At 38.4% G+C, this 14,570-nt stretch overlaps 2 protein-coding genes and 1 non-coding gene across 3 annotated transcripts; all 3 read left to right on the top strand.

The window, feature by feature from the left end:
• The first annotated feature begins 416 nt into the window (after positions 1-416).
• Positions 417-524, top strand: LOC130959793 (small nucleolar RNA R71). The gene has a single exon (XR_009078859.1). It is a non-coding gene; the product is annotated as a small nucleolar RNA R71 (small nucleolar RNA).
• A 7,059-nt stretch (positions 525-7,583) lies between these two features.
• Positions 7,584-8,324, top strand: LOC130956707 (uncharacterized). Its single transcript, XM_057883715.1, has one exon. It carries the CDS (start codon positions 7,584-7,586, stop codon positions 8,322-8,324), a length of 741 nt encoding a protein of 246 aa, XP_057739698.1.
• Positions 8,325-8,560: 236 nt separating this feature from the next.
• Positions 8,561-9,127, top strand: LOC130956706 (uncharacterized mitochondrial protein AtMg00860-like). Its single transcript, XM_057883714.1, has one exon. The coding sequence runs from the start codon at positions 8,561-8,563 to the stop codon at positions 9,125-9,127; it is 567 nt and encodes a 188-aa protein (XP_057739697.1).
• The last annotated feature ends 5,443 nt before the right edge of the window (positions 9,128-14,570 follow it).

The raw sequence follows: 14,570 nt of genomic DNA, 5'->3' as shown, positions 1-14,570 counted from the left end.
CCAGAGTTGTAAGTTTTGGAGTATGAATCATGGACTTGTCTAGGTGAGTTTCCCACATAGTTGGCTTGCTCCCAGTCACCTTCTTCTCCTATGTTCACTCCTTCTTGAGTTGGTGATGAGGTGATGGCTGCTGCAACTTGGTTCTCTTCCACCTTCTTGGTAAGATCTGCTAGCTGCTTGGTGATCATCTTGTTTTGGGCTAACAGTGCATCCATGTGGTTCAGCTCCATTACTCCTCTAGTGTTATTTCTTTCGGAGGCATAGAAGTAGTCATTCTCAGCAACTGTTTCAATGACATCTATGGCTTCTTCAATGGTTTTCTTCTTGTTTAAAGACCCTCCTGATGAATGATCCACAGCCTTCTTTGACTCATAGGAAAGACCTTCATAGAAGATGTGAAGTTGAACCCACTCATTAAACATCTCTGGTGGGCATCTACTTGTCAAGTCTTTGAATCTCTCCCATGCTTCAAAAAGTGTCTCACCATCTTGTTGTCTGAAAGTCTGCACCTCAGTTCTTAGCCTATTGATCCTTTGAGGAGGATAAAATCTTGCTAAAAACTTGTTCACCACTTCTTCCCAATTAGTTAAGCTTTCCTTTGGGAAGGATTCAAGCCATTTGGATGCCTTGTCCCTGAGTGAAAAAGGGAACAAGAGCAGCCTATAGACATCCGGGTGGACTCCATTGGACTTCACTGTGTCACAAATCCTCAAGAAGGTGGTCAAGTGTTGATTAGGATCTTGAGCACCTCCTCCAAATGAACAATTATTCTGCACAAGGGTGATGAGCTGAGGTTTTAGCTCGAAATTGTTGGCATGTATGGTGGGCTTCTGAATGCTGCTTCCACAGTTTCCTGAATTAAGATTGATATAGGATCCTAAGACCCTCCTTTCTTGCCCAGCTCGGTTTGCATGGCCTTCTCTGGCATGATTATGAGCTTCTTCTTCATGATTGTTCTCCAAATTCTCTTCCATGTTGGGTTCAAAGTACTCTTCCTCTTTCTCAGCACTAATAATTCTTTTTCCTCTTGCCTCCCTTCTTAGTCTCCAAAGGGTTCTTTCAGGTTCTGAATCAAAGGATGTTGAGACTCCTTCTCTTCTCCCTGTCATACAACAAACAGATTGCACAACAGGAGGTATAGTGAAGATTATTCTTGTTAGAGTAATTGTTAGTGTGAGTGATGCAATTTATCAAACAGTTAGTGGGTTAGTGAGCTGAATTATGATCAACTAAGAAAAAGAGAACAGAAAATAGAGAGGGTATAGGGGATGAGGAAGAAATTAAAAACGAACTAAGGTAAATTGACTGAATAAAAAAAACGAATAACGAAATAAAAAAAATGCTCAATCTAGTGATCTTCTAACTTAATCATTGTTGATTCAAAATCAATCCCCGGCAACGGCGCCATAAACTTGATGCGTGAAAACTTGTTTCTCAACAAATTTCCCTTCGGCAAGTATACCGAATTGTCGTCAAGTAAAACTCACAATAGAGTGAGGTCGACTCCCACAGGAATTGATTGGTCAAGCAACTTTAGTTAGAAGAATATGCTAGTTGAGCTAAACAGAATTGAGATTGAGATGTAGAAATTTAAATGACTAGAAAGTAAATAACAGAAATTAAAGTGCAGAATCTTAAATGGGGAGTTGGGGTAATGAGCAGGAAATTAAATGGCAGAAAGTAAATAGAATGGGTAAGATCAGAAATGGGGAGATCATTGGGTGTAGGAGATGTTGCATTCTCCGGATCAAGTTCATTCTCATCTCTTCCTCAATCAATGCATTCATTAATCTCCTTGGCAATCTTAAGTGATTGGATCCCAATTCCTTAGCAATCCAATCTCTCTAAGCTTGAACAATTGCCCAATTCCTTGATTTAATTGCTCATGGAAAGAGATGAAAGTGTGGTCACTGATTATACCACATGTATTTCCAAATCAAAGTGTTGGGAGGATTAAATGTCACAATATCCATCCAAACCCCAATTTAGTCCAACATGAGAAAGCATTTCTAGCATGATTTCCTCATCCCTTTTCCAAGGTTCAAAGGAGATCTAATTATGGAGAGTTTATTTTCCAAGACAACTAACCAATTGAATTAAGATCGAAAGCTTTCTAGTAAGATCAAGAGAAAAGAAAGAAGAAGAAGAATGAAAACTATAATTGATCTATCAAATTACAACAGAGCTCCCTAACCCAATGAAAGGGGTTTAGTTGTTCATAGCTCTAGGAATGAAAAATGGCAGAAAAGAAGAATCCATGCTAGAAGTACAGAAAAGTAAATATGCAGAGAGTAGTTCCCAAAAGTGCTAAGCTTCTCTCTAGTTCAAAACTACTCCTATATATACTATTCTTCATGCTCTTCTAGTGAGTTCTTTAAGTCTTGGATGTGGGCTCTGGACCTTGAGTTGAAGCAATTCTCATCTTTAGTGGGCCCAGCTTGCAGAGAAATATGAATTAGGCTTGGGCATTTAGTGAGATTAACGTTGAGTAACATTTTGGGTGCGAGAACGTTAGTGGCATTCACTTTTTCCACTAACGTTCCACCCTTATATGCCCACGTTAATTCCAACGTTAGTAGTCTTAACGTGAATACTAACGTTTCTTACTCAATCCTTGGCCAACGTTAATGGAACTCACTTTTCCCATTAACGTTGGCTTGTGCCCCTTTTCGCAAACGTTAATGGGAATCACTTTTCCCATTAACGTTGCTTGCCTCTTGCCCCTACGTTAGATCTCACGTTAGCTTGGCTAACGTAGCTCTTAACGTGGGTATCTATAACCTTCGAGAGCGTTAGTGACACTCACCTTTGTCACTAATGCTCCAAGTGCCTTAAGTCCCTACGTTAGAACCCACATTAACTAAGTTAACGAGGCTCTTAACGTAATAATGAAGCCATCTTCCAACGTTAGTGACAAAAGTGAGTGTCACTAACGTTGGTTCTTTGAACCCAACTCCACGTTAACTTTCACGTTAACAATCTTAATGTGAGAGTTAACGTAGGCAATGCTAATGATCCAACGTTAGTGACAAAAGTGAGTGTCACTAACGTTGGCGTTGTTGATCCTCTTCCACGTTAGAGTTCACGTTAACTAAGTTAACGTGACTCTTAACGTGGGGCATTGCCTAGTTTCCCAACGTTAGTGGTGTTCACTTTTACCACTAACGTTGAGGAGAAACGTTATTGGAGTTCATGTTTCTCGTTAACGTGGAGTCCTCTTTTTCTTCTTTGTTAAGTACCACGTTAACTTAGTTAATGTAACAACCCCGGTTTTCGAGAACGCGAAATCTTTTCTGAAAGTACGGATTTCTCCGGAAGATCAGTAAGGGAAAAACCTTTGATATATCATCAAGTATCTCAATCCTCATTGTCATTATGTCATCTTTAAGTTAGAACCTTTTTCCGAGACAAGCTCGATAACGCGGTCACGAAGAACCTGGTTTTTTAACCGTATCGGTAAGAAGTTTTGATTTGGTTTTTTGTAAATAGTCTCAGTTTGACGAACCGGACTCGATTTATGAGAGAAGAGAGATAATAGGATGATATTATCATTATATTAGTATTAGAAGCTTCTTGAATAATATTATAAGGTTATCTGGTCAGTTTTAGTTAAAAACAGAAAATCGGTTTAACCGGGTTTACGGTTTACTGGTGCAGCTTAGCACCAACACTCTCTGATGAATTTAGCAATGCTAAGGCCTGATTATTCATGTTTTATTCTCATAATAAATATGTTACTAGTGTCATTTATGCTAGTAGCTCAGAAAATAATTTTTAGAGATGTTTTTGCAAGTGTTCCGATACACCTAGTTTTAGTAGTTATACACCTGAGATATTTTAATATTATTTTAATCCACCTCCAAGCCAACCAATCACAACTCACCCTACACCTCCAAAACCCCCAAGGCTGGCTCATTTTCACTTTGTGGCCGAAAATAGGTAGAGAGAAAAAGAGAGAAAAGTTCTTAGTTCCAAATCTTCAAAGCTTGATTTCTGCTGAACTAAAACTCAAATCAAAATTCCAATCCGACCAAAATGATCCTCTCTTCTTTCTCTACATGATCATATGACTTATCAAGGCTGGGATCAAGGTGAGTTGGCTGCACCATCTCTCTTTTGATTCGGTTTCAAGGAAACATGGTTAAATATGTATTTTCTTGGTTTGATTTAGGAGGAAAAAGTGCTTAAGGACCACCTGAAAGTTTGATTGAATTAGGAGCAGCAAAACCAGGTAGGGATTGACGAATTTAATCTTGATTGATTGTGTTTGAGTTGTGTGATTATGATATGGTTTGGCTGTGCTTGAAATTGATTGTTTGTATGAGTAATTCTTGTTGAAATTTTGGTGAAAATTTGATGAAATTTGATGAAATTCAAGCTTTAAGTTCATGTTCTTGGAGCAGCTGGTAAATGAAACCCTAGGCCTTAAATTGGGGTTCAATTTGTGTTGAAATCATGTAGAAAATATGGGGTTTTAGTGGCTGCAATTTTATTTTGAATTATGGTAAAAATCGGTTGCTGAAAAGACTGAAAAACGGGTAAAAACAGAGGAAAAAATCTAAAGAACTTATGAAGAACATGAAGAACACTTTGAGTGTGGTGAAGAACAATGAAGAACACCTTTTTGATCCATAAAAGGGCAAGGAAGTATATATTTTGGTGTTTGGGGGTTATTTAGTAATTTCTGAAAGTTAGGGTGGTAAAAGTAGAAATATTAAAAGTTACCAGGGTAAAAAGTGAATTTTAAAGGTTAAAAGGTAAAGGCAAGGTAATTTTCGAAAATTTAATAATAAAATAATAAATAATAATAAAATATTAAATAATAATATTTAATCAAAAATAATATTTTAATAAAAATAATAAAATAATGCAGAAAAGACAGTTTTCTGTAAAAGCTTTAGAAAGACAACTTTAAGTGCAGAATCTCATAATTACCTTCATAAAACACTTAGGGAGTGGAAAGAACATATTAGTGAGGCAAAGATAAATGAAAGATAAAAAGTTAAAGAAAAGATAAAAAACCAAAGAAAAGTCTGTAAAGTTTTAAGGATAGAAAAACAGACAGAAATTAGTGAACGAACTAGGGCAACATAGTTAGTCCTTGAGTTGCGACTAGGGTTAGGTATTATATGAAAAGTTAAACTGTTTCAGTATAGACTTAATGAACCTATACTTGGGACAGGCGAACTATTCATACCGAGATTTACATAAGCTTTAAATACGTACGTTAAGCAGAGAAAAGAGTAACCAGAGCAGAGTAAAGAGATACAGAGAACAGAGTAACCAGAATAGAGAAAAGAGATCAAGAGAAAAGAGTAATTTGATAAAGAGAAATGGTTTGAGTTAAGATGTTGTAAAAGTAAAAGCTGTAAAGTCTGTACAGGATGATTGAACAAAGAAAGAGAGAGGTACTGCATAAAAATGTGAAAATGATGATGAATAACGAGAATGATAACTTATGATGATAATTACAGTGATTCTTTTGAGGAAAGGTATTTAGTTTATGAAATTGTTGGCAAGGACGTGAGTTTTGTCCCGCTTGCGTATTTATGATTATAAAAGAGAATAAAAAGCAGAGGACCTGTTGAAAGGTCATTTGTTGCTTGAAGCAACCCAAGAGATGTGTTTATTCATTTGTTGCGTTATGGCAACTCCTGAGATATTTGTGTGATGATCTGCTACGTGAAGGCAGTCAGATAGATGGTGGTGTGACCACTGAGAACGCTTTCCTGCGGTCCAGATTTATATTTGATTCTGTAAGGCAGAAGGGTTATTTCCTGCTACAGAAGTACCGTGACCACCTGTTCCATTACTGTAGTGGCAGAGGGGTTATTTCCTGTATACAGAAGGTGTGTTGGCGTACATCCCTGCAGTTGCAGATGTGTTATTTCCTGCGTGCAGTGGACCCTGTGGTGGCAGAGGGGTTATTTCCTGTACACAGGGGTATAGCCAATAGGAAAGCCTTATCCAGACAGAGGTTGCTGGATAACGTCGGGAGCGGGTTAGTAACCGACGGATGAGCTCATTACCTGCACTAGGGCTAGACATGCATCATACTTGGTTGCGCATTTCCTTTGTTATGTTTGTGGTATGAATGTATGCTTTCCTTGTTTGTATTCCATTCTCTGCTCTTGTGACATTTTCTTGTATTCTTCTGTTTGTGTTCTGCTATCTGTTTTCTCTATCTTCTCTTCTTATCTGTGATTTCTAATTACTGCTTCCTTGTATTCTGCTAATAGTCTGCTAAACAACATAGAATTAATGAACATAACTAATAACCCCGACCCTACTAAGAACTCCCCAGTTCTTACCCCTTCTCTCTCCCTTCCCCCTCCAGATGGAAGCATGAGTATCCTTCCGTAGTTCGCTGATGACCGTTCGTAAAGAGAATTCCGCTCTAGGTAGTCTTCTGAGTCTAGGGTAAATCTCTTTATCTATGTATATGTATATACTGTGAGACCAGCCAACGTCTGCACCCCGTTCGTATGCGCACTTTAACCTAAATCCTGTGTACGAGATTCCTATTTTGTGGATACTTCATGAGGTACCAGAGAGACGTCCTGTGGAAAAGTCTGATCATGCAGAGGAGTAGCAGATGATGTCCTATCTTTTGATGACGTTCCACCTGACTTGAGTTGTGAAGACTTAGAACGTACTTTCCCTCGCTTTAGTAGTTTAGAGGGACTAGGCGAGTATAGAGTCTAGGCTAGCCTGGGTGCCAGCTTAGGGACTTCTTGAACAGGTCAGGACCTGGGATGTTGTATATATATATATATATATGTATATAGATATTATTTAGCTATATCTAGGGGTGTTCTAACTAAAAGTCTATACTCTAATAAAGGCTGGATCACTGAATCTTGTTAGCTACTTGTGATGTATTTATGTGTGGTTGTTTATAACTGTTTTATCTGTTATTATTTGTGAATTGATTATAAATGATTATGTTTATTAATCCAAATATTTTCAGAAAAAAAATAAATAAAAAAAATAAAAAATACACCTCGCAAATTAACTACGCTTTTAACAACGAATCAGGCTCATATGATAAATAATAGATAATAACTAGGAAGACAAATTGGTAGCGCTCAGTTTCCGGTGTGTCCTAGGCGTACTGAAAATTGGGTCGTTACAATTTGGTATCAGAGCAGTTCGTTCCCAGTAGAGCCTGGGGAGTGGACTGACTATGCTTCACTGCATACTCTGCTTGTGTGTCTCATGCCATTAGGGTATCTTTAAGATACATTTGGCATGAATGTCTATGAGTGCTCATTTTGGGAATGTTCGTGCCTTACTTGAAATATTAAGACTGATCACCTTAATGTTGATTGTTTGGTGCGGATAGGACCTTAATGACTGCGAATAGACATAGTTTAATCGAGTTCCGAATGACGAATCGATGCGAGGCACAGCTATCCTCATAGCTGTTATGATCTCCATGGTTATGGTTATGTTATATTTGGATGCTGTAAGGAACGAACGCTTATTTTACTTGTGAGGAATCTGGACACACAGCTAGGATGTACCCAAGAAAGTTTTTTTGGAATCTAGTGTGAACCCAGCAACAAGGTCGAGTGTTTGCCATGACTGCTGATGATGCTATGCAATCAGACGCCTTGATCCAAGGTCAGTGTATTGTCAAAGATCGATTTCTAACTGTACTGTATGACTCGGGTGCATCGCATTCCTTTGTTTCATTAACTGTTCCTCGTGAGTTGGGACTAGATTTCTCTAAGTTGAACTTTGATCTGATTGTCCATACACCTGCATCCCAAAATGCTTTGACTAGTTTAGTGTGCCTGCAAGTACCATTCACTATTAGGAACAGAACTTTTATACATGATCTAATCTGTTTGCCTCTATGTGGTTTAGAAGTTATTCTATGGTTAGATTGGTTATCTAAGTATCATGTTTTCCTTGATTGCTATGAAAGAACTGCTGTTATTCCGTCTGATAGTTTAGATATTAAACCATTTCTGTCTCATACTTTATATCGGAATTCTGTAAGAGTTGCATTAGACGGGAGTGATTGTGAGGGGTACGTTCTGTTAGCGGCTAGCTCAAATGATAGTGAACTAAGCTTAGAACGAATCCAAGTGGTGAAGGAATTTCCTGATATTTTCCCGGACGACATACCTGAGTTTTCTTCTCAGCGAGAGATAGAATTCAGCATTGAACTTGTACCTGGAACCAGACCGATTTCCATAGCATCGTACCGGATGTCACCACTGGAACTTGTAGAGTTGAAAAAGCAGTTGGATGAGCTACTTGGAAAAAATTTATTCGTCCCAGCGCATCACCTTGGGGAGCTCCGGTGTTGCTAGTAAAGAAGAAGGATGGTGGAATGTGACTTTGTGTAAATTACCGACAGTTAAATAAAGTCACTATCAAGAACAAGTACCCACTTCCACGAATAGATGATTTGATGGATCAGTTAAAAGGTGCAACTGTGTTTTTGAAGATTGATTTGCGATCGGGCTATCACTAGATTCGAGTGAAAGAGTCAGATATACCGAAGACTGCATTTAGAACTCGATATGGTCACTATGAGTATACGGTTATGTCGTTTGGACTAACTAATGCTCCTCCGATTTTCATGGATCGTATTTTCCGTCCGTACCTTGACCAGTTCATAGTAGTCTTCATAGACGATATTCTCATCTATTCGAAGATAGAAAGAGAGCATGAAGAGCATCTAAGGACTGTATTGCAGATACTAAGGACTCGGAAGTTATATGCTAAACTATCAAAGTGCGAGTTCTGGACAGAGAAGGTGGCATTTTTGGGACATGTTATATCACAGGGAGGAATTGCATTGGATCCTTCAAAAATTGAAGCAATAGTGCAATGGGAACCACCTACGACCGTTACAGAAGTTCGGAGTTTTCTCGGACTTGCTGGATATTACCGGTGGTTTATTAAAGGATTTTTACAGATAGCCTTACCTCTGACTTACCTTACACGAAAGGAAGTTCCGTTCGTTTGGACGGTTGAGTGTGATAGAAGTTTCAAGATGCTTAAGGAGAAGTTAACAACTGCACCTATATTAGTACTACCCGACCTGCAGAAACCTTTTGAAGTATACTGTGACACCTCTCATAAAGGACTTGGATGTGTGCTGATCTAAGACAAAAATGTGGTGGCTTATGCTTCCCGGCAGCTGAGACCTCATGAACGAAATTATCCGACGCATGACTTGGAGTTGGCTGCAGTAGTGTTTGCTCTGAAGATCTGGAGACACTATTTGTATGGCGCTCAACTAGAAGTTTTCTCTGACCACAAAAGTTTAAAGTATATCTTTGACCAGAAGGATCTTAATATGCGACAACGAAGGTGGATGGAGTTCCTGAAGGACTATGATTTTAAGTTAAGTTATCACCCAGGAAAGCAAACGTGGTGGCAGACGCTTTGAGCATGAAGAATTTGAATATCGCTTGGATGATGATAAAGGACGAAAAGTTACTCGTGGAATTTGAGGACCTTAAGTTGGCTATGACTGAGACGTCAAGTGGAGTCTGTTTGGCCCAATTGCATATAACACCAGATTTTAAGATTAGGATTCAGCAAGCACAAGCACAGGATTCAGAAATGATGACGATGCTGAGACGGATGAAAGTAGAGGAACCAGAAGCTGTAAGACTAGATCATAGCAGCATTTGGGGATACAAGAACAGAATTTGTGTGCCTAGCTTTGGAAATTTGCGGCAAAGGATTCTTGCAGAAGCTCATCAAAGTATATTTTCTATGCATCTTGGAGTAACAAAGATGTATCAAGGATTTGAAACAAATGTTCTGGTGGCCGGGCTTGAAGAAAGAGGTAGCTGATTATGTCTCAAAATGTTTAACCTGCCAGAAGGTGAAGGTGGAACACCAGAAACCGTCAGGAACCCTGCAACCCTTGGAAATACCATAATGGAAATAGGAGCAGATCACTATGGATTTTGTCACGGGATTGCCAAGGACCTCAACAGGACACGATGCTATTTGGGTGATTGTGGACAGGTTAACAGAATCAACACATTTTCTTCCGATTCGAGTTGACTATACTTTAGAAAGGCTAGCACGGCTATATATTCAAGAAATCGTACAATTGCATGGGATACCTTCGTCAATTGTTTCAGATCGAGATCCGAGGTTTACTTCCAGATTCTGGGGAGCTTTCCAGAAAGCTTTAGGAACAGAATTGCATATGAGTACAGCATACCATCCTCAGATAGACGGACAATCTGAGCGAACAATCCAGACATTGGAAGACATGTTAAGATCTTGTGTGATGGATAACCAGGGTAGTTGGGATAGGTATTTGCCATTGGTCGAGTTCGTCTACAACAACAGTTACCAACAAAGTATCGGGATGGCACCATATGAAGCTCTCTACGGAAGGAGATGTCAGACACCATTGTGTTGGAATGACGACGGAGAAGCCAGTATCTTAGGTCCAGACTTAGTGCAAGAAACTACTGAGAAGATAAAGGGGATTCGCCAGAAGATCCAGACAGCACAGAGCCGTCAAAAGAGCTACGCCGATAATAGACGTAAACCCTTAGAGTTTAGTGAGGGAGATCATGTCTTTCTAGAAGTAACTTCGATTACTGGAATAGGTAGAGCCCTTAAGACTAAGAAGCTTAACCCACGATACATAGAACCTTTCCAAATACTTAAAAGAGTCGGTCTAGTAGCTTATCAAGTAGCCCTCCCTCCATATCTGTCAAACCTTCATGATGTTTTCCATGTCTCACAACTTAAGAGATATATTCCCGATGAGAGTCATATTTTACAACCAGAGACAGTACGGTTACGAAACGATTTGACATATCAAGCATCACCAGTTCAGATTGTAGAAAGAAGTGATACGCAGCTAAGAGGCAAGACTGTTCGCTTAGTCAAAGTAGCTTGGGGACAAAGAGGAGAAGAAGAGCACACTTGGGAACTGGAGGATAAGATGAAAGTTGATTACTCGCATCTATTCTCAGGTAACAGAAATTTTGAGGGCAAAATTTTCTTTTAGGAGGGTAGAATGTAACAACCCCGGTTTTCGAGAACGCGAAATCTTTTCTGAAAGTACGGATTTCTCCGGAAGATCAGTAAGGGAAAAACCTTTGATATATCATCAAGTATCTCAATCCTCATTGTCATTATGTCATCTTTAAGTTAGAACCTTTTTCCGAGACAAGCTCGATAACGCGGTCACGAAGAACCTGGTTTTTTAACCGTATCGGTAAGAAGTTTTGATTTGGTTTTTTGTAAATAGTCTCAGTTTGACGAACCGGACTCGATTTATGAGAGAAGAGAGATAATAGGATGATATTATCATTATATTAGTATTAGAAGCTTCTTGAATAATATTATAAGGTTATCTGGTCAGTTTTAGTTAAAAACAGAAAATCGGTTTAACCGGGTTTACGGTTTACTGGTGCAGCTTAGCACCAACACTCTCTGATGAATTTAGCAATGCTAAGGCCTGATTATTCATGTTTTATTCTCATAATAAATATGTTACTAGTGTCATTTATGCTAGTAGCTCAGAAAATAATTTTTAGAGATGTTTTTGCAAGTGTTCCGATACACCTAGTTTTAGTAGTTATACACCTGAGATATTTTAATATTATTTTAATCCACCTCCAAGCCAACCAATCACAACTCACCCTACACCTCCAAAACCCCCAAGGCTGGCTCATTTTCACTTTGTGGCCGAAAATAGGTAGAGAGAAAAAGAGAGAAAAGTTCTTAGTTCCAAATCTTCAAAGCTTGATTTCTGCTGAACTAAAACTCAAATCAAAATTCCAATCCGACCAAAATGATCCTCTCTTCTTTCTCTACATGATCATATGACTTATCAAGGCTGGGATCAAGGTGAGTTGGCTGCACCATCTCTCTTTTGATTCGGTTTCAAGGAAACATGGTTAAATATGTATTTTCTTGGTTTGATTTAGGAGGAAAAAGTGCTTAAGGACCACCTGAAAGTTTGATTGAATTAGGAGCAGCAAAACCAGGTAGGGATTGACGAATTTAATCTTGATTGATTGTGTTTGAGTTGTGTGATTATGATATGGTTTGGCTGTGCTTGAAATTGATTGTTTGTATGAGTAATTCTTGTTGAAATTTTGGTGAAAATTTGATGAAATTTGATGAAATTCAAGCTTTAAGTTCATGTTCTTGGAGCAGCTGGTAAATGAAACCCTAGGCCTTAAATTGGGGTTCAATTTGTGTTGAAATCATGTAGAAAATATGGGGTTTTAGTGGCTGCAATTTTATTTTGAATTATGGTAAAAATCGGTTGCTGAAAAGACTGAAAAACGGGTAAAAACAGAGGAAAAAATCTAAAGAACTTATGAAGAACATGAAGAACACTTTGAGTGTGGTGAAGAACAATGAAGAACACCTTTTTGATCCATAAAAGGGCAAGGAAGTATATATTTTGGTGTTTGGGGGGTTATTTAGTAATTTCTGAAAGTTAGGGTGGTAAAAGTAGAAATATTAAAAGTTACCAGGGTAAAAAGTGAATTTTAAAGGTTAAAAGGTAAAGGCAAGGTAATTTTCGAAAATTTAATAATAAAATAATAAATAATAATAAAATATTAAATAATAATATTTAATCAAAAATAATATTTTAATAAAAATAATAAAATAATGCAGAAAAGACAGTTTTCTGTAAAAGCTTTAGAAAGACAACTTTAAGTGCAGAATCTCATAATTACCTTCATAAAACACTTAGGGAGTGGAAAGAACATATTAGTGAGGCAAAGATAAATGAAAGATAAAAAGTTAAAGAAAGATAAAAAACCAAAGAAAAGTCTGTAAAGTTTTAAGGATAGAAAAACAGACAGAAATTAGTGAACGAACTAGGGCAACATAGTTAGTCCTTGAGTTGCGACTAGGGTTAGGTATTATATGAAAAGTTAAACTGTTTCAGTATAGACTTAATGAACCTATACTTGGGACAGGCGAACTATTCATACCGAGATTTACATAAGCTTTAAATACGTACGTTAAGCAGAGAAAAGAGTAACCAGAGCAGAGTAAAGAGATACAGAGAACAGAGTAACCAGAATAGAGAAAAGAGATCAAGAGAAAAGAGTAATTTGATAAAGAGAAATGGTTTGAGTTAAGATGTTGTAAAAGTAAAAGCTGTAAAGTCTGTACAGGATGATTGAACAAAGAAAGAGAGAGGTACTGCATAAAATGTGAAAATGATGATGAATAACGAGAATGATAACTTATGATGATAATTACAGTGATTCTTTTGAGGAAAGGTATTTAGTTTATGAAATTGTTGGCAAGGACGTGAGTTTTGTCCCGCTTGCGTATTTATGATTATAAAAGAGAATAAAAAGCAGAGGACCTGTTGAAAGGTCATTTGTTGCTTGAAGCAACCCAAGAGATGTGTTTATTCATTTGTTGCGTTATGGCAACTCCTGAGATATTTGTGTGATGATCTGCTACGTGAAGGCAGTCAGATAGATGGTGGTGTGACCACTGAGAACGCTTTCCTGCGGTCCAGATTTATATTTGATTCTGTAAGGCAGAAGGGTTATTTCCTGCTACAGAAGTACCGTGACCACCTGTTCCATTACTGTAGTGGCAGAGGGGTTATTTCCTGTATACAGAAGGTGTGTTGGCGTACATCCCTGCAGTGGCAGATGTGTTATTTCCTGCGTGCAGTGGACCCTGTGGTGGCAGAGGGGTTATTTCCTGTACACAGGGGTATAGCCAATAGGAAAGCCTTATCCAGACAGAGGTTGCTGGATAACGTCGGGAGCGGGTTAGTAACCGACGGATGAGCTCATTACCTGCACTAGGGCTAGACATGCATCATACTTGGTTGCGCATTTCCTTTGTTATGTTTGTGGTATGAATGTATGCTTTCCTTGTTTGTATTCCATTCTCTGCTCTTGTGACATTTTCTTGTATTCTTCTGTTTGTGTTCTGCTATCTGTTTTCTCTATCTTCTCTTCTTATCTGTGATTTCTAATTACTGCTTCCTTGTATTCTGCTAATAGTCTGCTAAACAACATAGAATTAATGAACATAACTAATAACCCCGACCCTACTAAGAACTCCCCAGTTCTTACCCCTTCTCTCTCCCTTCCCCCTCCAGATGGAAGCATGAGTATCCTTCCGTAGTTCGCTGATGACCGTTCGTAAAGAGAATTCCGCTCTAGGTAGTCTTCTGAGTCTAGGGTAAATCTCTTTATCTATGTATATGTATATACTGTGAGACCAGCCAACGTCTGCACCCCGTTCGTATGCGCACTTTAACCTAAATCCTGTGTACGAGATTCCTATTTTGTGGATACTTCATGAGGTACCAGAGAGACGTCCTGTGGAAAAGTCTGATCATGCAGAGGAGTAGCAGATGATGTCCTATCTTTTGATGACGTTCCACCTGACTTGAGTTGTGAAGACTTAGAACGTACTTTCCCTCGCTTTAGTAGTTTAGAGGGACTAGGCGAGTATAGAGTCTAGGCTAGCCTGGGTGCCAGCTTAGGGACTTCTTGAACAGGTCAGGACCTGGGATGTTGTATATATATATATATATATGTATATAGATATTATTTAGCTATATCTAG

Source organism: Arachis stenosperma, chromosome 10 (assembly GCF_014773155.1).
Source record: "Arachis stenosperma cultivar V10309 chromosome 10, arast.V10309.gnm1.PFL2, whole genome shotgun sequence".
Lineage (NCBI taxonomy): Eukaryota > Viridiplantae > Streptophyta > Magnoliopsida > Fabales > Fabaceae > Arachis > Arachis stenosperma.
Note: the sequence above shows the minus strand (reverse complement) of the source record. Positions and strands in the feature narration are given on the sequence as shown.

Excerpts from the sequence above, each read along its gene's own strand:
- LOC130956707 (XM_057883715.1), top strand. The coding sequence starts at position 7,584 with ATGACTGCTGATGATGCTATGCAATCAGACGCCTTGATCCAAGGTCAG.
- LOC130956706 (XM_057883714.1), top strand. The coding sequence starts at position 8,561 with ATGTCGTTTGGACTAACTAATGCTCCTCCGATTTTCATGGATCGTATT.